This window comes from Argentina silus (assembly GCF_951799395.1).
Source record: "Argentina silus genome assembly, chromosome: 19".
NCBI lineage: Eukaryota > Metazoa > Chordata > Actinopteri > Argentiniformes > Argentinidae > Argentina > Argentina silus.
In genome coordinates, this window is record NC_139673.1 from 5,043,813 (window position 1) to 5,069,184 (window position 25,372).

General features: G+C 44.4%; 1 protein-coding gene across 2 annotated transcripts; it reads left to right on the top strand.

The window, feature by feature from the left end:
- The first annotated feature begins 197 nt into the window (after nucleotides 1-197).
- LOC310819937 (neuroplastin-like) lies at nucleotides 198-25,278 on the top strand. 2 transcript variants are annotated; one of them, XM_083691365.1, is made up of 9 exons: nucleotides 198-704; nucleotides 8,922-9,269; nucleotides 13,527-13,701; nucleotides 14,666-14,760; nucleotides 19,191-19,324; nucleotides 19,431-19,704; nucleotides 23,803-23,824; nucleotides 23,960-24,033; nucleotides 24,172-25,278. In XM_083691365.1, the coding sequence occupies exons 1-8, from the start codon at nucleotides 629-631 to the stop codon at nucleotides 24,015-24,017; spliced, it is 1,182 nt and encodes a 393-aa protein (XP_083547491.1). In that variant the 5' UTR covers nucleotides 198-628; the 3' UTR covers nucleotides 24,018-24,033; nucleotides 24,172-25,278. The 2 variants fall into 2 exon arrangements, with proteins under 2 accessions (XP_083547491.1, XP_083547490.1); XM_083691364.1 differs by lacking the exon at nucleotides 198-704 and having other exon boundaries at nucleotides 8,477-9,269.
- The last annotated feature ends 94 nt before the right edge of the window (nucleotides 25,279-25,372 follow it).

The window sequence follows — 25,372 nt, forward strand, 5'->3', positions numbered from 1 at the left end:
GCGCGCCTGGTTTTTACAGTGCGTGATCCCGTGTCTTGCTTGATCCATCCTTTTTCTACGGGCTGCCAGTCAAATATATATATATATATATATATATATATATATATATATATATATATATATATATATATATACACACACACACAACTTGAATGTGCTTAGAAGCAACATGTAATATAGGCTATAAAAGAATCCGTCCGTGTTTGGAATACATTTTTAATGTTCGCGCACCTTTATTTTGGGCACTACCGGGCCTTGGTTCTCTTGGCGCCAATGCGCATCGGTCTGCGCATCTCTGATCCCTCAGAACTACAACTGCGGACGCTCTCACTGACATCGAAAGACCTCTCCTCGCAATCCGATGAAGGAGGCTTCTCAGTCTATGGCCCTACATCGGCATCCCTGAGCCGCCGCTGGCCTGACCCGGACCTTACCTTGTTGCCTTTGTCATACAAACATATCTTTATTTTCTTCAACGTTGTCTTTTTTAGATTTGGTGGACCACTATAAAAGAACTCTGCTCCACTCTGCTATGTACCTCTAGACAATATCTCTAATTCCCGCGATTAATATCTCTCCTCCTACATTCGTCCTGCCTGGTCCGTGGTCCTCTTTTCTAACCCAAAGAATGCAGTCCAACGCAGTGATGCTGGCGGTGGTCCTTTTTGGAAACTTGATGTTGCATTACGTTTCGTCTCAGAACGGTAAGAATCGAGATGTGACCATGCCCGGGCGATTGTACTCAGTCGAAGTCAGGCACCGTGACTTACAGTAATAATCGTTTCGAGGAATTGTAATTCGAAGACATGGTTTTGAAAGATTTGAGGAAGGGGGCGTCTGTCAATTCACCATGTTGAATATGAGGGGCATGGGCGCATTTGCATCGCAGTACAGTATTTATTTAGATAAACAAATCTGTTTATGTAACTCTGGTCGTCTCAGTATTGAGAGTGTTCATATTTTCCGTGACCATTTTCCTGCGCAGAAATAATTTCCCGATCTTTTTTATATCAACCTAATGCAGACAACTGAAATTAAACTAGATAAGTACAGGTAATATCCAGAGTATTGTGTTGTGTGTGCTTATTAAGTTTACCCTGCACGTTTGGGCTTCCTTATCGTCTCTGATTAGTGATATTTTGGATACATTGTAATATATCCATAGACAGTCAGCTGGCTTTGGATTATTGTCTTAATTAGTAAAAAGATAATTGCACGCACAAATTGCTGACTCGCCTTGTTTGTATTTAATACGACGGCCTGTGGGCCTACTGTACGTTATGCTGTTGAGAGGTCCATGCATTAGCAGTTGACATTCCAGGCATAATGGAGACAGATAGTTTAAGAACCTGCCAAACAGGATGCACGATTCAGGATTGTCAAGGACTCTCCTTGCTTAACAACAAACACATCAAATCATCTGGTTTTCAATGTAAGTGGTCAGTGTACTGTGTTGTGTTGTGTGTGTGTGTGTGTGTGTGTGTGTGTGTGTGTATATGTGTGTGTGTGTGTGTGTGTGTGTGTGTGTGTGTGTGTGTGTGTGTGTGTGTGTGTGTGTGTGTACACCTGAGCGCATGTGTCAGAGAGGAAGAATCATCTGAAATTACATTTCATGAGTATTAAAAGGCAACCATTGATAGTTAGTGACAGTCTTGATATTTAGAAAGGTCATGACACAATCTCAGCCCCCCCCCGCCCCACACACACAGCCTGCATTGTTGTGTGAGGCCTACATGCTCCGTTTGAATCAGTGGAGTTGACTGAGACAAACTGCATCACTTTCAAATGACGGCACCAGCTTGGCATCAGCTTTTTCAATGGTCTCCTCAGGGGTCATCCAAGTTCATGTCCCCTCTATTCAAATACAATGAGATTCAATACAATGCAGCGTTCTATGCAGACTTCCACCAAGCCTCTTATGAAGTCACGTGCATTGTTGGTCATTGACTGTCTAATCGGAGCAACGTTAATTGTGTATCACTGCATATTGCTCTGCCTTATTAATGTGTTTTAGCCCAGCAGTCACAAGGGGCAAGTTTGCGGGAGACATCACTTAACATAATAACATGCCAGTGCTACCCATCATTATGTGTTCTGTGCTCCCGTCTCTTGAAATGTCCCTGACATCCAATCCTGGTGAATCACTTTATCACCACTGGTACCCAGAGGGGGTACACAGACTAGGAGCCATCTATCTATACACACCACACAGGCTTGGGCATGCTCTGCCTGCCTGCCAACGAGAGCTACTAATTGTCACATCTGACAACACAACGTTGACCGCGAGGGAACGTATTGATGTATATTACAATATGAACATGCCACTAGTTATAAGCCACAGTCACTCAGAGTGGATAGAGATCCATCGTTGGCTCCACACCTCACTACTGTACCACTCATTGATCTGCAGGGTTGAAGTGTGTGTGTGTGTGTGTGTGTGTGTGTGTGTGTGTGTGTGTGTGTGTGTATGAGGGACAAGCTTTGATGGTTCCATCCACACAGTCAAATGCCTAAATAAGCCCTCTATTGTTAGGTAAAGCCCAAGTGAAGGCAGCCCAAGCCCTGCTGTTAGTCTCTGCCCGGTGTTGGTGCCCACTCCCTGGCCCCAGAGCGGCACGGAGGGCTCCGCTGAGACTCCCCGGGGAGCGTTGGGAGACAGGCTGGTGCCACCCTGTCACTGTGCGTCTGAGCCTGGCCACTGTTGACGAGGGAAGCCTCACCTCTCCTCACTGTACAGCACTGTCAGGTTGAGACGGTGGTGTCTGATATCTAGGGAACTAGTGACAGGATAAAGACGATCAAAAGACGATTCAAGGCCTTATGTTGTTTGGTCACACAAACACAGTACACACATCCCCCCACCCAAAACAGATTAATTCGCGTTTCGTCAAATTTCCGGTCAAACGGATCCAATATAATGTGTCGGTCTTCATTTTCTAGTGTCTGATTTCATCAGTGATATTTCCTGATTTGACAATGACGACAGGGGAATGTGTAATTCTAAGTGAAGGAGATGTAATCACTGCCTGTGTGAAGCAGAGGGAGTTGGGAGCTATTATTCCATTTTGCTCAGGGAGACACTGTCGAGGGCCAGATTCAGCAACAGATATCAGGGAAGGGGGGGACTGCAAATAGCATCGGGTCCATTCTGCTCCGAGATTCTATTTATAGCACCGAGACACAGCACGGAGAACTGTGGCTTTAACCTCCTTTTGTGAAAGTGAATCCATTAACTCTTAATGGACTGCGTCACCGAGCACAGCTGCTGCACACATCATTCTGAAGACGGACCGGGCGCACGTGAGCTACGGCGTCTTCTTTAAAGGGACGTGTTCTTTATGCATGAGGGATATGAGTGGGGGATTCTCTGACCTGAAGAGCCTACTTATGGCACAACTGCACCGTGCATAATCTCCCCCGGATGAGCAATTTAACATCCCATCTGTAGTTAAGCACATTTATGTCCTCCTGATATTCTCTTTGTGAGTTGACACACAGCGTTTAGGAGACCCCCCCTTTAGTAAATGTGATTAGCTTTGACGTGTTTTTACCAACTGGGGACATAAGCTGTCTTCAAGCATAAATACTACAGCCCCCTTCAAACAAACAAGCAAACAAAACAACTACAGATAGGTTATTTTACTGTGTGATACAAAGCTGTAAACTCAAACGATTTCATCACGCCTAGCAGTGAAGCTGGTAGTCGTTCTGTGTGTCTCAACACTACAGACCGCCAGTGTTCTGTGACAGACCCAGCTCTTACCACTAAACATACGCTCTTTGATTGAGTCATCTGCGCCAGGCAACATTATCCATTGACAAACTATTGTATGTGAAAAGGTGGCTCTAACAATTGATGGGGGATTTGAGTCTGATGGTCAATCGATGTTCAACATCAAATCAAAGTTTATTTATCCTGTGTATATGATAAATATACTTTGATTTGATTAGAACAAACGACAAACACTCTTATTCAAGATTTATTAACGACCGGTCAGGACGAGCCGTACACACGTATACATGCTCCGACCGTTTAAATGAGTTTCAAACACAGTTTAAAAACGTATAGAAAGAGAGGAGTTTCCTCCAACCCAAGCGGTAGAACGTCATGCTTAAAGATTACACCATAAAAACCCCGGTATCAGATTACATCCTAAAGAGAAAACCAGCTGCCCCAATATTTCATTGTTTCAGAGAACAGACTGTTCTGTCCGATACATTACTAATCTCTTGGTGGAGACCCCTGATGATACACAGTAGCAGTATGTCCTGGTGGACTTAGAGGTTCAAACTGGTGGGGGCTTACCTACAGTACAGAAGAGAAGGATAGAGAGGCACAGATGGTAATACACATATACTATACTATATATTCACCAGGCTTTACTCACGTTTCCATCAATATTAATAGAACTGCAAGGTATGGTATAGGTAGTGTAGGGTCATACTGTGTGTATATCCATACTGTACTGTTGTCCATGTTCTGGGCACAGGGTACATCTGTTAGACCGGAAAATGTGCTGTAGGACTTGAGCCAGCTCTTCCACTGAGTCACGGCAGCCCACTGTGAAACATGATACACACAGCACCGACAGTAACAGCATCCCACAGCCTCAAAGACAGCACAGATTTAGCTGCTGCTTCTGGGACCTGAACGGGAGATACTCTGCTATGTTACACCGTTACTGCAGAGAAAAATGAAATGTTAGCCGAGAGAAAAAAAACATAAATATAGAGGACTGCATTTACTGGATAATGCGTGCCGGATCAGAACCGGATGTTTCCGCCAGGAGACCTTCACCAGGGCTTTCTGACCGCAACATTGGTTCTGATGAACGTTTGTGCAGGAGTTTTTTTCTTCACACCCTTACTGTCGAGACATCGTACTGTACTTAATGCTGATATGTTGTAGTATAGGGGTATTGGAGTATTAAATGTGAGAGATTATTTGAGGTTGCAGTTTGAGTCATCAGTGTGTCCAGCGAGGAAGCTCCCCTGCTTTGATCCTTGCCATGTGGTGTTGTGGTGATGTTGGTGATAAGCCCTGTGGCATATCTAAACACTGCTGGCTTTGACCGGAGGGACAGTGTTCTCTGTCATGTTGACCTCTGAAAGGGTTAATCAGTGTTTGCTGGTTGAGTGGGGATTAACTCGTTTCAGCCTGGGATGGGGGTTATTGGGATTTAAATCTCATTCATATAGTTGTGCCTTCTCTCTGTGTGGCAGAGAGTGGCAGCCCCCCCCCCCCCCCCCCCTAAAGTATTTACAGTTGTATGACTGTCATGTGAGTCAAGACATGTGGTGAGAGGTCAGAGGTCACCACATCCCTCATTGGTGTTGCTGCTGCACTGCTAACTGCAGTTTTCACCTCAGCTCCATTTCTAACACATGCATGTCGGTTTTTTGGTGATGTGTTAAAATGAATGAGGCAACCTGTACAGCCGCCCACTCGTGGATGTGTTAAGAGCAGCGTTGAATACATCATCCATCCTTCCACCCGCAGAAGTGAATCAGTTACTACTGCCTTTGTGAAACCTCCGGCGCTCAGCTGACTGTAACACCTCTTACCCAGATTAAGACGTGATTGTCCTTTAATAGTCGTATATACTGGATAAGAGCTGTGACTCACCACATTACTACTGCTAGGTGTGCAATGCTCGCAATTTTTTATATCAACGTTTAGTATATCCATTTCTCCATTGAGTGTGTTTTTATACAAACTGAGTCACCCATACTTTAAAATATAGCCAGGTGTGTAGATATTTTCCCCTATAAATACCTACAGGTAATAAACACACACACACACACACACACACACATATCCCTGCCCCCCCCCCCCCCCACCCCAAAATGTCCTGCACATAACCAGTGCAATGGCCCTTGGGTTTTTCTTGCTGCTGTCTGTGTTGTGGGACTGGGAGGCAGGTTGTGGGCGACTGGCTGACTCAGAGGCAGCATGATGGTGATTTGTGCAACACCCTCAGTCCTCAGGGGATCAATCCCCCCCCCTCCCCCCCACACTAGTGCGCAAGATGATGAAGCCTGTGATTCATTGACTGTGCTATTTATGATTCCTTAGCGAATCATTCCTGCGACACCTAGGAAACTGGTGGTGTGCCTTTAACGACTTTAACGACTCTAATGTCCTCACACACACACACACACACACACACACACACACACAGTCTACTCTCTCGTATATGTGACAGCTGCACCACTGTCTCCTATCACTCTCTGTTGTCCTTTAAAAGAGTGGATGTGGGCTTGGTCCAATTCTTTCATCTCTACGGGTCCAGAAGAAGTTGGCAGATTTAGCAGAGTAGATGGACAGGCAGGCAGGCAGGCTGGCTGGGGTTTACCCTCTGGGGTGATGGGGGTGGGCGGGTTGGATGGGCCCAGATGTTTCCAGAGAAAGACACAAATACTAATTACTCTTCACGTCCCTGGGCTCCGGGCAGGAAGATAAGTCTGGTGGAGGCCCAGTTACCTCCTGGCAGAGGGATCGGACCTCTCTGTGAGCCAGTTTGGATTGCGTCCACCACACCCAACATTCTTTATTTGCAGTTGGCTCTGACTCACCGACTATAGTTGCTCAAAGAACTGCTTCCCATCTACACCCTTGTTTCGTTGTGTGTGTGAAACGTCTTGATTTGGCGGACCCGGGTAGTGTGGTGTTGGACTTAACTGGTGTGTGCTGAGCATACCGGCTCTTGCTGTGTAAACACTGCATTTCTAACAGGAAGGAAATTACAACGGGTATCTGAGTCGAGCGAACATGGAAAATTAACGACAGTGTAAACACGGTTTCTCAAATAATTATTTGCCAAATCTATCAGCTTAATATTGAGGCTGTGTCGTAAATTGTGAAAATGTGAGACCCAGCTCATTTTGAATGCAGTATTGACAGCCCCGGTCGCTTAGTAACCTTCCCCCACCAGCTTATGTGCTGATGATACATAGCTGGTGAGCAGGTTGGGCAGGTCTGGGAGGGCCTGTAATCTGTTGTAGTAGGGCACTAGAAAAAGCACCAGAGAACTCACCAGCTCTCTCTCTTCTCCTCCGGCCCTTGGCATTGGTCAGGGCCTTTTGGCCAAGAAACGTCTAGGGAGAGGTCTTTCTCTGTCTTTCACCTGAGCACACGTACTGTAGGGCCTCGTTTTTGCTTGGGGCAAAAGAGCAATAATGTTTGAACAATGTTTTGAGAAACCATGATGTCAATAATGCAATCGTTAGCTGCAGTGCTATAGGATCCCGTTTATTTAATATGACTTTTTTTTTTTTGCATAGGTTAGTGTTGTTTAATACAAGTGAATGGAGGAGAACAGGCAGACATTGCAGACCACACAGCATGAAACCTGTGGTCCAGGTGGAGTGGCATTAGGCTGAGTTGATTAGAAGGCTGGACAGTGATTTATGTAACCTTTATTTATCCAGGTTAGTCTCATTGAGATAAAACCTCTTTTTCAAGAGACCTGGAAATGACCTCCGGGAATAAATCTCAGGGCTGACTACCGTGGAGCCATAGCATGATTCAGGTAATGAGACGGCAAGCACAGACGAGAACGCTCCCAGTAATGATGACTTGCTGACCTTTCAGTCCAGCGCATTCTGAATGACGGTTATGGCTGACCTCATTTCTTACCCAGGTTTCCCACTTGAGCAGATACAGACCGAATATGTCTGGCAATAGAAGGATACACTGCAAAATCCCCCGAAAGTCATCATGGGCGGCTTAAAGCAAGCTCCACTGTCATTTCAGCTTCTTCATGCTCAATGCATCTCAACACCTCTATGCTTCTTGACAGAAACAGGCATGTACCAAGTCTTGTTGGTGCTTAGAGCACTTGCATATTTCAATCGCAGACATGCGGCACCTGAATCGACCTCCAAATATGGTCCCCGGGGATGTCGTGGGGGCACTCGAGGCACCAGAAGAACTACAGTAATTCAGAGAAGTCAGTCACGTGACTCTTGACAACATGACTTCCCTTTTCTGTGGGATCCCAATCATAGGCACTACTTCCCTTTGTCCTAGTTTGTAAGGCAACTGTGGAATCTCCTGTTTCCAAGTAAAGGTTACTAAATTGGGAGGGAAAACTCAGTGACTTGACAAGATAATGAAAGGCGCATAGATAGACTGAGTTGTTATGTGAGCTATTATTCACCAATAGTTGAGCTGAAGTGTCTCAACAGCAGAGCTTTGTGTCACAACGGTTGTACTCGAAACTGATGCATTTTAGTTCCTGTGTCAGTTTCCTTTGAGGATGTTGAAATTCTTGATGTGTTTTGGTTGCTGTTGTGAGCAGTCAGATAGCCACCTATGGGATAATTTGTCGGAATCCATGTCTGAAATAGAATCATTATCTCCCTGAATTCCACAAAAAAAAGGATGAATTAGATTTTGGCTAAATATTTGAATATATAGTGTTATATCATGATTTCTGAAAGGCTTGAAGACTAGCTGTGAGAGCAGCGATCCAGAATGTTGGTGAAGTAATCATCCTAGAACCTGAGGAGATCTCAGGGGTGGCAGTTACTTCCTCTCAGCTTGATGACAGGGACTAGGTTTGGGTGGCTTTGTCCTCGGCCGAAGGTCGCGGGGCCCTGAGCGGGCCAGGGGAGTGATCGAGTAACATCCGACACATTGGGTTTCAGGGGCCATTAACTTGTTTCCTCACTCACATAATCTCTTACTCTTTTATCCTGTCTTTCTTATATTCAACTGTTTTTTTTTTTCCTCTTCCACCCACTTATGCTTTGTGGCTTGCTTCTTCTTGATTTGCCTTTAATCATCCTCTCTTTTTTTTCTCCAACTGATCCTTTCTTTTATTTCCTGGCCTTTCCATCCTCTCCCTTCCACTCTAACCCCTCTTCTACCCCCCTCTCCTCCCCTGCCACCCCCCCAACACACTTTTCTTCCCCAGCTGGGTTTGTGAAGTCGCCAATGTCTGAGACTAAGCTCACGGGGGACACCTTTGAGCTGTACTGCGATGTGGTCGGTAATCCCACCCCAGAGATCCAATGGTGGTACGCCGAGATCAACCGGGCCGACTCCTTCAAGCAGCTGTGGGACGGCGCCCGCAGGCGCCGGGTGTCCATCAACACGGCCTATGGTAACAACGGGGTGAGTGTGCTGGGCATCACGGACCTCAAGCTGTCGGACATCGGGACCTACGAGTGCCGGGCCAGCAACGACCCGCGACGCAACGACCTGCGCCAAAACCCCGCCATCACCTGGATCCGCGCCCAGGCCACCATTTCGGTGCTGCTAAGTGAGTGGTCTATGTCCTGTAGTACCTAGTTGATTGACGAACTAACTACCCCTGTCCCACCACCCCCACTCCGTAAAAACCCGTTTGAGAGTCCATCTGCGCCACAATTAGCACTGGCCAGACAGAAATAAAACAAAAAAACACCAACCACTTGTTGTTATTTGTTCGTTTTAAAACGTTTACCTTTTGTTTTTATTTCTGTTAATAAATTATACATAGTTTTCGTTACCGTATTACCTCCTATATCAGTACCTCCTTTCGTGTTTTTTGTTCTGTTATTTTGATGGCTCCTTCCGTTCCCCTCCCTTGCAGAATTTGAGGACTCTCACAATTCAGTAGACTTCTTGCCTCTCCCAAAACCCCTTGAGCGTCTGGTTGTAGATGACCACAAACCCAGAAACCTCCCCAGTCTCGTCCATCTACCCTCTCCCCTTCCACACCAAACTCTCCCACCCTACATATAGCCCATTCCTGGCTGTTCTGTTCCTCCTCTGTCTCATGTGTCCTACGACAGCTTTTTGTTTATTTTTTCCTCCTATTCTCAAAAGCCTAATTTCATCCATTTATTTCTGGATTTTGTTGTGATTATTTTCCTTTGTGTTCAAATTTTGTCGCGTCTCTTGCGTTGCGTGGGTTGTTTTATTTACTTCAAAGCCTGACAATATCCTGCGCTGTCTGCAACATGTAGCCTAGGCCTTGCGGTGCTTTGAAGTTGTGCTGCTTTTGTTTGTGCATTTCGTCCTGGGGAAGGGGTAGATGGGAACGTAAGAAGACACAAGGAAGGGGCCGTTCAGGTGGAAAGAGTGCCCCTGTTTTAAAGTCATGCCTCGCAAAACTAAATATCTGCAATTGTTTGCAAATGCGTGCGGGACGGTCCAGTAAAAGGACGAGACCCTTTTTAGGGTCTTCCGTGTCTCTTTTCCTTTTCTACATATGAGAGAGAGGTGTAACTGCTGCGGCAGACATTCTCTCTCCAGACTCACCCTGTGTATTGGATGACCTTGTGCCTTCTTAGCCGTTAAGTGTTTGACCGTGAATCAGTAATGACATTATATCCTCTCCCCCTCCGCTGTACATACGCACACAAACATTCAAACACACTGAATGTCAACTGGACCCTTTTTTTAATTTGTGCACGCTTCAGCACCCCGCCCAGTGGAGCACAGGGATATGTGGAATGTCTTTTAGTCAGGCAGGCACTCTCAGAGGCTTAGAGGAGTCTGCTCCTCTCCGGCTCCTGTAAGCATTAGCAGCCTATCAGGCTGTCTTACACATTCGTTTACCATGCTGTCTAGCCGAACTGCATTACACTGGCGCTACACTGACTAAGCTACTACTGACGATAATGATTGGATTTATATCTTTATTTTACAGTCTTATTACCACTAGTACTTACCTGGTATTTACTGTGAACTCACATGGTAACAATTGGTACTTAAACTACTAGACATAATTCAACAACATTGGTAACAACACGCATAAAATCGATGCTTCCTGTTGTTTTCTACAGTGAATCCCAAATTAAAGTAATTGTTGAGTAAAAAAAACATGCAATTACGCAGTTACTATGTATTGTTTAAATAATTACCAGGCAATTAGGGGACTGTAAGGTAAAGTGTTACCCTAAATAAAATGTATCACTTGTATCACAAAATGTATCACACAAACTCAACAAGTGTGTGCAGATATTAATTTCTTAAAAAGAAAAAACTACATTTTCTATGTCAGAGTCAGAGACCTCTTGTCACCCAACATATTCTGTCATTACTGAGAGTCAACGTCCTTATATACATGTAATATGTTTGTATTATTACATGTATATAACAGGCTATACATACTGAACCTATGGAGCTGATAATGTATAGTTTGTTGTCGGGGAATGTGTTCAAATATGTGGCTGTCTTGTCCTAGCCTTCTGGTGGTCCTTCATTATAATCTGTGGTTGGCTAAGATTTTACTGTAGCTTTAGGTACATAATTTATTCCCTAATGCAGGCAGTTTTCTTAATAAATATTATAAATATTTAATCGTACAAAAACCAACAACAATGCAATTCGGTTTTTAATAACCGCCAAACCCGCGTGTCGTTGTGTTTATTGTGAGACGGGGATGCATTGGCCCAACATAAGGATTATGTGGGCAAACATCCTCTCTGTGTCAGCAAGACATTACAGTTCCTGGCACCATCCTCCAGAGGTACACATATAGGTCATCCTGGAGTGTACTACAATCTAATGAGTATGTCACTGCCGATGCTATAATGGTTGTATACAGCCATAAATACAGAGGTGGCCAAGTGGGTCACTGTCTGCATGACTTGTTTTTCACTGAATCATTCTCCCTTGAGCAGGTGTCCTACAAATGACCTTCTGGGGAAACCTCCCGCGGACCACTGTGCCTTCCTTGCCCAATGCAAATGCCCAATGATATATGTCTATGCATATTTATACAAGGCCCACACTGTGTGAGGTGAGTGGCATTCATGAGAGAGACAGAGAGAGAGAGAAAGAGAGAGAGACAGAGAGATCCCTCTGGCTATTGGGTATACAGAACTGCAGGAGAAGGTGCCATGAATGCTAATATAAGTCACTCGCCAGGCCCAGGGACCTCCCTCCCCCCCTCCCCCTTCCCCATCCCCATCCCCCTCCGTCTCCTTTACTAGGGGGGTTATGCTAGCCGCAGCAGCCAATAGTAGGTTACGATGCTCCTCCTCCCTGCTCCTCCCCTCTGGGGTTCCATGGTTGCCATGGTAGGCCCGCCCTGGAGAAGGGGGAGGGATCTTTCTCCTCACTACTCCAAGGCAGAGTGTGTGCTATGCTCACTGATGACACATCCTGCCTCTCTGAACGTCCTTGAGAAATGGACCCTAATGTTTCTCTGCTGCTAACCAACACAGGCTGTTAGTGGATGGGCTACTTCCTGTAGCGGTGGCCATAGGGTAGCAGTGGAGATGTTGTCAGTTTTATTTTTGTTCACCCAAAAAAAAAAAATCCATGTTCTGTTGTACTATTAATTCAACCTCCATTGTCCCTCAGTCTGCTCAGTGTTATTGTTTATCTTGTGTTTTGGTTTGAATTACAGGGTTCTATTTGTCGGGAAGTCAGTCATACGACTGAACACCTAATGCACCATGCAGACCACATTTCCCTCATTATTTCACCCACATATGTTCTGCATAATTTTGTTTGAATCTGAATGTTTTTTTTTTTAAAGGCCACTTTTTTCCTGAAGGTATTGCAGGGTCTATTTGATAAAACATAAATAAATAATATTAGGTAAACACTAATGCTGCTCACTGCTGGTGCTATGAGTTGGGCATAATGACGACATTATATGGTTCAGTTGGTGTAAAAGAGCTTGCTGCTCTAAATCAGATACACTGTGCCTTAAACGCCTTTATTGCCATGACTCACATAAGCCTTTCACAGCACTATGATTATCTAACATCTCTGACCTGTGCGGTTTAATTTAATAGTTGAAGCGGGAACTTGCCGTCGTTGTCTGTGATGTAATGAACACCTTTGCACATGTATTACACAGATTGAACTGACGTGCACGTCATTTAGAACCTGAGTTCAACTAAATGTGAGTGTACTTATAGGGAATGCTAAGGCTATTACTGTATTTGCATTTCATTAAGATAATAGTGTTATCTTTTAAGTCTTTAAGTTTCTAAGTCTTTTTTTCGTAAAAAAAAAAATATATATGATTTTCCTCATGTCCTTCTGATATAATTCTTGTTAGGTCTATTCATATTTGGTAGCAGTTATGTATATTCACAAATGATTTACATCTAAATGTGTCCCTGAGTGTTCCCCTGCACTAGCTAGAAGCTTCTCTTCCCCATTTGTTCAAAGTGTGTTCCTCCACTGTACCCTAGCTGAAGGTGAGTATGGCAGTGTCTGGGGCCCAATCACTTTTAAGGCATGATCAAACATATGTACAGTAGGCTTAGTGCACTAGATGTTTTAAGGATAATTAACTAATGAAGGTAAAACAAGGCTATACTAATAGTAGTAAATGCAGAAGAGATTTACCGAAGTGTTTAGTGTTGGATTTATTTCCCTTCAGGTCCTGGTTGTGTTTATATGCAAGTGTGTTTACATGTGTTTTGTGTGTGTTTTGTTTTCTGTTCCCGCCCTCCCTCCCCCTCCCCCCTCCCACACAGGTCGCTCACAGCAAGAGTTGTGTGAGGAAGACATAGCACAGCGTTGAGCCTTAGTTCTGTGATAAGGTTTGGCTGTCTCTGTGTTTCAGAGCCAAGTATCAATGCCTCCGATCAGGTCATCCTGCCCACGGCGTCCCACGGGCCCCCCATCACACTGCAGTGCAACCTGACCGGCGCCCACAGTCCCCACGAGGAGAGCTTCTGGATGAAGAACGGAGAGGAGATCTCAGACACCAGGACTGAACAGAGGAGTACAGAGTACAGGTGAGGAATCGATAGTCCAGTCCCTCACAACCGAACTGACAAGCTAGTGTGTTTGTCAGAGGCTATTGACCCCCAAACAAACCTTTAACACCACGAGCGCCAGGCCCTCTGTAACCAATGCTGCCAGAGAACGTATTTACCGTAGTTTTTTGTTTACGTTAGTGTAATCATTCAATTAGATAAATACCATGAAATAATTATGCATTGGTTGAGTTTAGTCAGGCCTTAAGAATCATCAAAATACCACATTTTGTATTTTGAAGGGCTTACATATTGAATATCATATTTACTGATAATTGATTTCACTGTACATATACCACAATTTCATCAATAAAAAAAAAGTTGGTCGCTTTCACAGCAGCAAAGTTATTTCAATTATAAAAAATAACTAAATAAATAAATAATGAAAACATGCTTTGGCACTCGTAGTGTTAAATGGTTCCTTCCATCTGCTTTGGAAATGGAAAGAACAAGCACGTTGCCAAGGCCTTGGGTGAAAATAGTCCAGACACACATTTCTGTAGTGGCCCGGCCCTCTCAGGGCATCTGTCAGAGAAGCCCCTCTGAAAACCCAGCAACTTCCGCCCCCGTAGACGTCCCACAGACTCTCCCCAGCCTCTTGATGAGACCACTGGGCAATACCCTGTCACATTGCATCTGAGTAATCCACTAATGCATGACCCCAGCTGAAGTGAGTGTGCCGGCTCTAACATATCTCTGCAGAACCTTGAAGCGCCGTCTCACAGAACACCGTCTCACAGAACACCATCTAACAGAACGCCGTCTCATAGAACAGAATGCCAACATTTGTCTCTGAGTGTTCCATTTATCTTCCATCGTTGTTTAAACATAAACAGAGCACACGTTGGTGGGAAAAATAACTTGTTTCAACAAATTTGTCTTGACATTTCCACAATGTTAATCTAATCTCGCCTAACCTCACTTAATTTGTGATTTCTTGCAGAATTAAAAAGCCGAGGGCAGACGACTCGGGGGAATACATGTGTGTTTACACTTTTTCCATTGCGCCAAATGCCAATGCAACCATAGAAATAAAAGGTAAGACTCCACGGCTCGCATAGATTGGATTGAGCCTCAAGTTTAAAGTGAGGTTAATTGGAGTCTGTGTGCTTGATGAGAGAAAAAGAGGTTGGTTCATCCTGTGCAGTGATGATGACAGCGAGGCCATCGGCTGCTGTTGTCACTCAGGGTTGCCCTGTCCTGTCTGTCTGTCTGTCTGTCCTGTCTGTCTACCCATTCCTCTTGGCTAGTCCCTTCTGTACACACACATCTAACCGCCAATAATGTTTACAAATATTATGAATAATTTTGCGTTGTACTTTTTGTATATAATTTGTATATACATCTTGTACACACACACACGCAGTAAGTAAATATAAAAATCTACATATCTGACCTCACATCATCTCACATTAGAAATAACAGTCATATTTTTCATATCCGTTCATTGAAGTGCACGATTTGCAGAAAGAGAGAAACGACCATGTAAAGCCAGATTAAAGTCGACAGCTCAGCTTTCATCTGGTATATTGGATCCCGTCTTCCATTAGATTCTCTGGTGAAAGTAGAGCTGTGAAACTCCCTTCAAGAGAAGCTCCCCTGTCTGTAGTGTCTAAGCCAATTTGTTGAGACATCGCTACGCTGCATACTGAGCGTGGCCTGGCTGTTGTGCCGCGGCGGTCTTAAGTGCTGCCTTGTTGCGTAACGTGGGTGATGACAGCATGTGCTCAGCGGCTCTGCTTCCGCTAGCCTAGGAGATGACAGGCCTCATCTCCAATCAAACTGCACCGCCCTGGCCGGCTGTCGGGGCGACTGCAGCCTGTAGCCATGGAGGTCTGCAGCCCAGTTTTACGGACAAACACCATGACTGCCAGTGCACGTTGGCTACTACTACGAGGGCTGTAGACATGATTTACTCAGATGGCTGTTCAGTATGCAGTATTTAGCATGCAGATGTCTTGGTTTGGAAAAATATGGGCAGGACATTGTTTTTGATATTTATGCAGATATAATTGCAGGCTTTCCTATTGGTTGTTAGAGAGAGGATAGCTTGAATAAAATCCAATGTCCAATATCTGCCTGAGCACAAAACCAGTACGCGGTTGTGACCCTTTTCATCCAATTACCTTTGCCCTGTTGTAGAGTCCCTTTAAGGGCACTAGGTGACCCACTATTGGCCCTGGTTCCCAGGCCAGGTCAGCGTGGCTCTCTGCTCCTGGCACCAGTGGGCTGCGCTACCCCCCGGCTACAGTGTCCTTGGCACTCGGAGCCCTCCAGCACTCAGCTCTGAGGCAACAGATGGAGGCTTGTGTGATGGTGTGGGATTAAGCCTCAGAATCCGGTCCCAGCCGTTTCTAATGGCAGGAGTTTATTGTCCATGATGATAAGCTGTCCTGAGCGTGCATATTTTTTCGGTTACAGTTTTCCCCCCGTTTATGTATGTTTTCAAATGTGTGTTTAACCTGCCGAGGTAGGGGTGTAAGGGTTCATGGGTAATACCTGTGTTGTTCGGAACAAGCCCCTCAGTTCGAGGTCCCCGGTTCGCAGAAGTCAACCGTGGGGCACAATATTTGTTTAATTCCCCCCCCCACGTCTTGGCGTTTTCATAAGTTCTCAGTTCTATCAACAAGCTGGACATTCTACTCTGCGTGTAAGCCTAATAGGCCAGGCTAAATTAATTAGTATTTAGTGTTAGGTTATTTTTTATTTTCCCCATGATTTCCCCACAGTAATCGCATATGAATAGCCGCTGGTTGGTAACTTGACTGTTGAAGTCTCCCAGTCTAGCGTGTTAAGTTATTCACACAACGTGAATTGCACATCGCATGTTGAGGTATTTATGCTTGCTATTTCCAGTCACAGACGCAGCTGCCAGTTGACTATTTTACCGCTTCATATGAGCATTCGCTTCACTTCCCATTTTAACCTCGAGGGATGAATTTGTTTTTGTTTTACAGCAGAGAATTGGCAGGCAGATACTACGGCACTTTGTTTTTGACGATACTGTCAGTGAAGATGGGCTCCTTGTTTGTGCATTGGTGCCTGGGTCCTCTCCTCTGCTCCTCTTGCAGTCAATTAAACGTTATCCCTGTGTAATAAGTATAGGCTAGATTATTGGTCAGAAGTTAAATTCCTTTTCTTGTAATATTTCCATATATGAGCCACAAAACCCACCAACTTGAACATGTGATGATGTCTTAGGGCATTACAGCCCACAGTATGATTCTGCTCTGGGGCTGGGGTCAATATCATTCCAACACAAATGGGTAACTGAAATGTACGGTGATAAAATAATTAAGCAAGACAAAACATTTTGATTCCACTAATGAAACCTTGTAGTGTGCACGTTTTTGTTGGCTCTTTGTTGTAGTTAGAATCAATTGAGTGCATCCCTCAAAATGATCACCAGTTGGCCAGGACAACTTCATAAAAATACTATACGTTACGGTCAGAGGTAAGCAACCGAAGCGCAGGACACAGACAGGACACGTATATAAAAGAATCAAGTTTTAATGAGGGAATAGGGGGGAACGGAGTAGAAGGGTGGAATGGCAAACAGGGTAGGGTAGCAGGGCAGGCAGGCAGGCAGGCAGGGCGGATAGGACAGGCAGGCAAGTAGACAGGGCAGGCAGGACAGGTAGACAGGCAGACACAGGGCAGACAGGACAGGTAGACAGGCAGACACAGGGAGACTAGACAGGCAGACTGGGCAGTAGGCAGGACAGGTAGGATAGGCAGGGGAGCAGGCAGAAAGCGGGAAGTGGTCCTTGAGCGCAGGGAGAGCGCGGTCAGACAAAGAGAATCTACAGAGAACTGAGCGCTGCAAAGCGGCCGAGAGCGAGACTAACGTGAAAAGACAACAAACCATCTGGCGACGGCCGGACGGGAAGCCGGGGTTTAAATACTGCAAGTTGATCAGCTGATGAACCGCAGGTGTGAAAATCAGGCAGGTGGAGATGAGGTGAACTGGAAGGCTGGAGCCTGGAGCCACGCCCACACAGACAGACAGGGGAGAGGGAGGGAGAGAGAGAGAGGTGGAAGTGGAGGGCGTGACAATACAGTTTTAGTTTTTCGTTAAAAACCGAGGTTCAAACCGATCCGTCACCCCAAAACCGAGGTACGTACCCTCACCTGGCCTTTGTGAACCATTACACCCCTACCCGAAGGTGATTCAACTCCAATATCAACAATATCAATATCAACAGATATTGGACAGTCTTATTTTCAGCAAAAAGCAAAGGCCTGCTGGATATATATTATTGTGGGACAGTCTTACGTTCACTAAATAGCAAAGGCCTCCTGGGTTTATTACTACATCATATATAATTCCAAATTCCACACAATCATCATATTTTCCTCAAATGCCCTTTCAACTCAGTGGTGGCGGGGGGAAAGAGATGAGGGCGGAAGTAAATATAATCTGACTGCCTTATCATCATTTCCAGACCTATTGACTACAATGACCTGGTTCCTGCTTAATACCCCTCTGATACACGCGAGAGAGAGAGAGACAGACAGACACACACACACACACACACACACACACACACACACACACACACACACAGTCTAGCGTGGGGATCAGTAATCACAGGCTGTCAGGAGGAGTGTGAAATGGAGGTTTCTGCCTGTTTTGGCGCCACTCAGAGGGCAGTGTCCATGCTGTCAGTCAGAGGCGTAGTGGGCTGTGGATGAGGCACAGATGAACGTGGCACCCCCCCTCCACTGCACCCCCCTCAGAGAGCACATGTGCACCATAATTAGAGAGGGGGGGGTGATGTCACTGAGAACTCATGCTACTCCTACTCCATCACAGCAGAAATGCTCGCTCCAGGCCTCTCCCTGATCCTGCTTAATTGCATGGAAGGAATTACCGTAATTTTCAGGGATTAGTGAAAGGCTGTAGCAGTTATCTCCGCGTTGCAGAGCAGAGTTAAGTTGAGGATTCTCTGTTTGAAACCAGAGACTCTTCGATTTCGCACATTTCACCTTTGAGAAAGTGTTTTGTCACATGACAGATTTGACCACCTACGAATCCCCTAGCTGGGGATTCGGCATGATATGTACGCCTTCAGACGGCAGCATCTGGAACCAAGCCTCTGCACACACAACTACCATTACCTTCCTAAGAAATCGAGAAAACTGCTGAATTTGTCTCCCGCCTCGATCTATAATAATTTGCACTCTATCCAGTACATGTTAATCTCAAGGGAGGACGGTGCCCTTCAGCCAAATTGCATAACATTCCCCATATCCTCAATGAATCACTTTCATGTACATCTTCACGCTAGTTACCATAATCAACACAGAGCCCCCCAGACTTCACTAATTCATGTCATCTGATATGGGCTGAATTGCTATTTATGGAAAAGGATAAGGAATCATTCCTACGGCCATAATGGCTAACATTTCGGGAGTTTAATTGCCTCTAACTCCTTGGTCTTTTTTTTTTTCTTTCTTTTTCTCAGCGTCACCTGACATCACCGGCCACAAGCGCAGCGAGAATAAGAATGAGGGGCAGAATGCGCTGCTGTACTGCAGGTCTGTGGGCTACCCCCACCCCACCTGGACATGGCATAAACTAGAGGGAACGTCCTATGCGGTATGTGCCCATTACTTATGTATTGATTACATGGATGGTGTTTTTTTTTTCTGTGATCAATGTTTGGAACGTGGTCATGAACTGACGGTGGATCGCTCTCCTGTAGGAAATCGACAACTCCTCAGGCCGTGTTTTCATCACCAACAAAGACAACTACACGGAGCTGAACATCGTGAACCTGGACATCAGCTTGGACCCTGGCGAGTACCAATGCAACGCCACCAACGTCATCGGCACCACCTCCCACACGTCCATCCTGCGGGTCCGCAGCCACCTGGCGCCGCTCTGGCCTTTCCTGGGCGTGCTAGCCGAGATCCTCATCCTGGTCGTCATCATCGTGGTGTACGAGAAACGCAAGAGGCCGGACGAGGTGATGGACGGTAAGACCACCGCTCGCTGTGTGGGCAGGCTAGGTTCCAAACCATCTCTGTTACCGCTGGCAAAGACAAGGAAACCTAGCCCGCCTATATTGCACCATTGTTACTCGATGCTTCCATTGAATTACTGGAGAGGGGTTCCAACCTCCACGTTCACTGCACAGTACACAGGGTGCCAATGCCTGCAGAGGAGTATTTCTGGGTATCACCAGAGCTTCCGGGCATGGTAATAATACCTCTGAACAGTCAGATTCTGTCGCTCCTGGAGCAAGAGATCTCAGGAGGATACTGAAGTTAACAGTTACTCATATCTGATTATGGGCAAGGCTGTAAGGTCAACAGCCATCAAGAACGGATTCAAACAGGGGTTTGTCCACGGACGTTTGCACTGTGGCCAGTCAGTGGACATGTTGAGAGGGCAGATCCGCTGATGAATATTCATGAGGCTGACTTTGCTGCTTTGGCAGTGGCGAGGCCTGTGGTGAATAATTGACCTCTGATGAGGGACAGGCTCCCTTGCCACTCCATCAGTGTGGAGGGAGGAGGAGATACACTGCCACACATTAGATACATGCTAATATGACCTTTATAGACGCAGTTAGGAAACCAAGGGGTGGTCTACAGCTAACCTTTTAAAGAGTTTGCTATTGCTGTGTCACACTAATGACTGTAACCAGCGATCATTTTGTCCCCCATCTTGCAAACATATTCAAGAGTTTGATGAGAAAAGGAAATCAGGGGTGGTCAAAGTGTATTGTTTTAAGGCATAAATTGCAAAGAATTTTTCAACCATACATTATCTGCACTACAAAATAGTCGACAATAATGTACTTGAGAGTGTCCCAAGTAAGATGAAGCGTTGCCAATATCTGTATTTGTTCTTTGAGTGTTAGCTCACTGCCAAGAATATAATATTAAATAAAAACACTGCTGGCCTGAGCTGCCAAATACTTCTCAAGATGTTGGCATTATGCCAAAATCTGGCAATTTAAATAAATTACTATTACACTAATTAGCTTATTGTTTTGCTTGGCTAAGCAACACATCACTATGTCTGGTTATGGAGATAGAGTAATGGGGGAGAAGTTAAGTATTTTCTTAAGGTTGGAGGTCTTTTCAAGAAAAGGACAATTTCAACAAAACATGGATAAAGCAACAATTCACAGCTGACAGGGAGAAATATACATTGCTCTCTCTGTCATCTCTGTTATTGTCCATTGTTTCTACAGCCTGACACCAAACAACCATTTCAGTTTACACAAGCTTGAGGGTGTACCAGCCTATGGTTCTATCAACTTTGACTTAATTGGATACTATGACTTCTTTCCCCCTCTTTCCGAATGGCATCATAACCTAACTGGGTGGTAAGTGAGAGATCTTGCATGTTTTCGGAGAATGACTTTTTCCTGTATCCGTCAGCCTCTCTACTACAGTCCACACAGACCATGACGTCATGAACAATTGTTTAGCAAATTAATTTGAAGACCAAAAATTCACTAGAACTGTCTCACCAAAGAAGCCTGTTAAAACATGACATATTTCCACCATTCATATTCATTTTGAGGCGCCCACACAGTTTATGGTAATAGGAGACTCATATTATGGTCTCTGACGTTCAAATTTATAGCATACAGTCCATACCAATGTATGCCATTTAGCTGACGCTTTTATCCAAAGCGACTGACATTGCAGTGAGTGCATACATTTCAGTATATATGGTCCCAGCAGGAATCAAACCCACAACCTAAGCGTTGTTAGCTCCATGCTCTACCAAACAAGCCACAGAGGACCATACAAATGCACAGCTGTAGTGAGTCTTCTTTGCCTGTCTATGGAAGTATACTGTACCATATCTGCTACAGTATCTCAAAGAATTATATAGGGATGTAGACAGTGGGAGTAAAAATGATTCATACCGTGCCATTCTGCAGGTCTGAATTGTTTACAGCTGTATACATTATATAGCACTCAACATGTTGGTTTAAGTGTTGAATTGCTTACGCTAACAAACACAGAGAATAAACACTGATACGCTACAGATTTAAATGCAGTATGCAGATTCACCAATGAGTAATGCATCCCAGCATTGGCTTTGTGCATTAACATGCCTCGCTTTCAACAGCAGGCAACGGCTGTATTTTGTCCTAGGATTTATCTACAGTACAGGAGGGAGAGAGGGGGAGGGGTAGATTAAGGTAGATTATATTTGTCACGGTTGTGTGAACCAAATCAGAGATGAGGACATACTGCTTACCCTGCATCACTAGTACAGGCCCTCTATGAAATCTCCTTTTAGTATCCTGCGTTCCCCAAAGCTTCGTTCTGTGAACGTTCACATCAGGAATTCTGTCCTTGTGACGGCTCAGCTGCGTCTGAACACGCACGGCTAAGAGCGCTGAACAAAAGGTTTAGATTTTGTCATGCCCTTTATTTCTGACAACCTGATAGGTTCCACATCCCTTTACTGTGTGTGAGGTCATTTGGAAACAAGCTCGTTTACGTGTACACATCTCAACAGCACATCATACTGTATCGTTGCTGTAAATTGCAGGGAGGAAAAAAAACATACTTATTTGTCTCCTATGTAAGCTCAGACTTTGAAACATAAAACCGATAGATGTCAGAGATACGTAGATGTCAAAAACACGACTCGTTATTAAATAATAATTACAAGAATTACAAGTAATTTACAAGAATAATTAGACATTACCCTGGCTATTCCTTTAGTGATCTCCACACTGTAAAGTCTTGTGTTTTTGTTGTTGTGTGTTTGCAATCTCATGATTTTAAGTAGGTATTCAACTAATTATTTTTGCCTGACTGAACAACTGTGCATTTGGGAGGGTGGGGGGGGGGGGGGGGGGGTGGGTGGCTGTTAACTCAGGTGGCAACATAGGGGTACAACTGTGGGTTGGGGAGGGTGGCAGACTGACAGACATGCCCCCCCCCCCCTCTCTGTAACCAAGACTGTTGCTGTGTCCTCTTCTTCCACCCGTCTCCTGAAGTATGAGTTCTGGCTCTTGTGCCAGTCCAGTCCCATTCAAATTCATGTGGCAGAGTGCCCAAGTGAACCAGCATACCTCAGGAAAAGGGTGAAGAAATGAGATGCAGCATGTCTCCAAGCCATGCTGTCTTGTTTCATACCGTGACCTCCATACCTGCTCTATGTTGATGCTGTGGAATGCTGCCGCCCCCAGAACTTTGGCTGCATGCTATTGAGACGCTCTGCCGCCCATACGACGTGTACTGACCTATTGACCCATGCTCATGTGTGTGGTTAACACATGCCACCTTTAAAAACAGCAGGTCTATGAACTAACTAATCACTCGATGTGAAATTATAACGTCCACTCATACTGCATGCTGTGTAATTCAACTGTACTAAACAACGTTGCAGTGTTTTATTATGACTGATTATTGGCTTACATGATTAACTGTACTTCTCCAGTATATCATTTCACGTCTTGGGATAAAATGTTTCATTACGTCTGTCAAATACACAAGTCTCGTTGCTCATGCGTAGTTCATGTTGATTGCACAAGCCATCAGAGTATTGGTTGCACAACTAAATTAAATGGGAAATAATTGAACATCTACAGTACAATGGATGGCAAGTACAGTATGTTGAAGCTTTTGTTCAATACGAGGAGTTATCTACATTGACCTACATGTCGTAATAATAGGCTTTCAACACAACTGGGCTTCTGCAAAGCAATCCTTATTTCCAGCTCCGTATTTACGCTTAAAAATCAACCACTGGAACTCGGGTGTAACCCTTGAAACAGGCGGACACTTTAGGATACAACTAGAGAACCCAACAATACCTGAACATTGTGCGACCTTTAGTTGTGATGTTTCATGCTGATCATTTTTAAACAACTATATAAATCAACCTATCAATCATGTCATTGTACCCATTTGGTATGTCACTACAGTTCGATATCAGCAGCATCATTAAAACAATTATAGGTGCACTGTGCTTGACAGTATCACATTTACATATATTACATACCAAATATTCTGAGCTGATAAGTCGACCTACATCTAATATTCTGTTATTTCTTTGTCCTGTTTCCCCTCTTCTCTCCCCTCGTGGTGAAGATGACGAGCCAGCTGCACCAATGTAAGTATCTGGAAAAGAGATATCCTATCTACAGTACAGTAGGTGCTGTCACGGGGATACAAACACGAATTCTAATATTAAAATGAAACGATCCTCCCCAGGAGGTGACCAAATACTTTGTACTTCCCTCACTAGGAAAAACTCAACAAACAACCATAAAGACAAAAACCTGCGCCAGAGGAATACAAACTGAGAGTCTACTTGCTGCAGTGAGTATTCTGGTAAAAACGCCTCAGCAGCACCCGGGGCACAAGAACGTCAATAGTGAACTGATGCAGGGATGTAATTATGTGAGTACACAGTAGTTGTAGTAGTAGTAACACGCTCTCTCTGATTTCTATCCCCAGATATACTATCTGCATATCTTGACCGTGTGAAGGTATCTGAGAAGGGGAGCTCTGGGCGATTTTTAATGAAGCACATCGTGTCTCTTTTGAGAAAAACAATATCAGCACAACACTGGCAGAAAAGTACAAAATGGCTGTCTTAAGCATGCCTTATTCAGTCTTACGTGACGATTCCTGGACGAAGATGACTCAATCCAACATAAAGGTGTACACGTTTTATTTTTTTCCTGGTGTGCTGTCTCTTTTATTCATTTTATCATGTCCTCAGACCAGAGGTGATCCTTTTGTATTACATATCATGTAAAATGCATGCAAGATTATTACGCAATAGGATGCTCAGAATATACTTTTTTTTTTTGGGATTTCCCTCATGTTTGTGTGGCTTTTCGCGTCCAAATGAATTACGTTTTTTTATGAAACCGTCCTAACTGAAAAATACTGTTATATTCTCGAGGAACTTTGTACAGCTCATCATTGTCATTAAACTATGTTTGATTTATTAAGGGGAAGTAAGTACGTAAGAGGAAGTCCACTCTTAACAGAATAATTATCGTAAGTTGTAAAGTACGGAGCTTTACAGTGTCTGGCAGTATTTAATTGAGAATGACTACAGAAAATGACTACATGTATCTAACTAGTTAAACAAAACGACAATTAAGTGTTTTCAAATTTATTTTCAGAGTAACTTAGATGTCTTGTATATGTTGCGGTATGAGTGTTCAAAAATGATAGTATATCTGTAAAAAAAAAAAGAGAAAGAAAAAGAAAACAATTTTATATTTCCCTACTTTATTCAATCATTTTTATTTTTCTGAAATTGTACAGCATGGCTATTATCCTATGCAATATGTATTCATGTATAGATATATTGAGGGCAGTTTGTTTTTCTCAGAGAAGCTTTAATATTGTGGGATCACTTGGAAGCTGGTATAGTAAAAATGCACTGTCGTAGCTGCATGAGTCCTCTCTATAAATACAGTGTATCCATGTGTGTTGCAGTGCAAATGGACCTACATTAGGGTGGGAATGGAAGGAGCTACGTACAGTCTAGCCACGACTAAATATACGAGACCAATAATTTTTCAAAATAAAAGGCTCCAAAAATAATTCCGTGTTCGCTTCGAAGAAAATCCTTTTGTGCAGAGGCAGCACTTGTGCGGGCGGTTTCTGAAGCTGCGATGTGGTGATCACGAGGAGCAAA

Excerpts from the sequence above, each read along its gene's own strand:
- LOC310819937 (XM_083691364.1), top strand. The coding sequence starts at position 8,750 with ATGCTTTGTGGCTTGCTTCTTCTTGATTTGCCTTTAATCATCCTCTCT. Across the intron at positions 9,270-13,526 it reads CACCATTTCGGTGCTGCTAA|AGCCAAGTATCAATGCCTCC; the intron begins GTGAGTGGTCTA and ends TCTGTGTTTCAG. Across the intron at positions 14,761-19,190 it reads TGCAACCATAGAAATAAAAG|CGTCACCTGACATCACCGGC; the intron begins GTAAGACTCCAC and ends TCTTTTTCTCAG.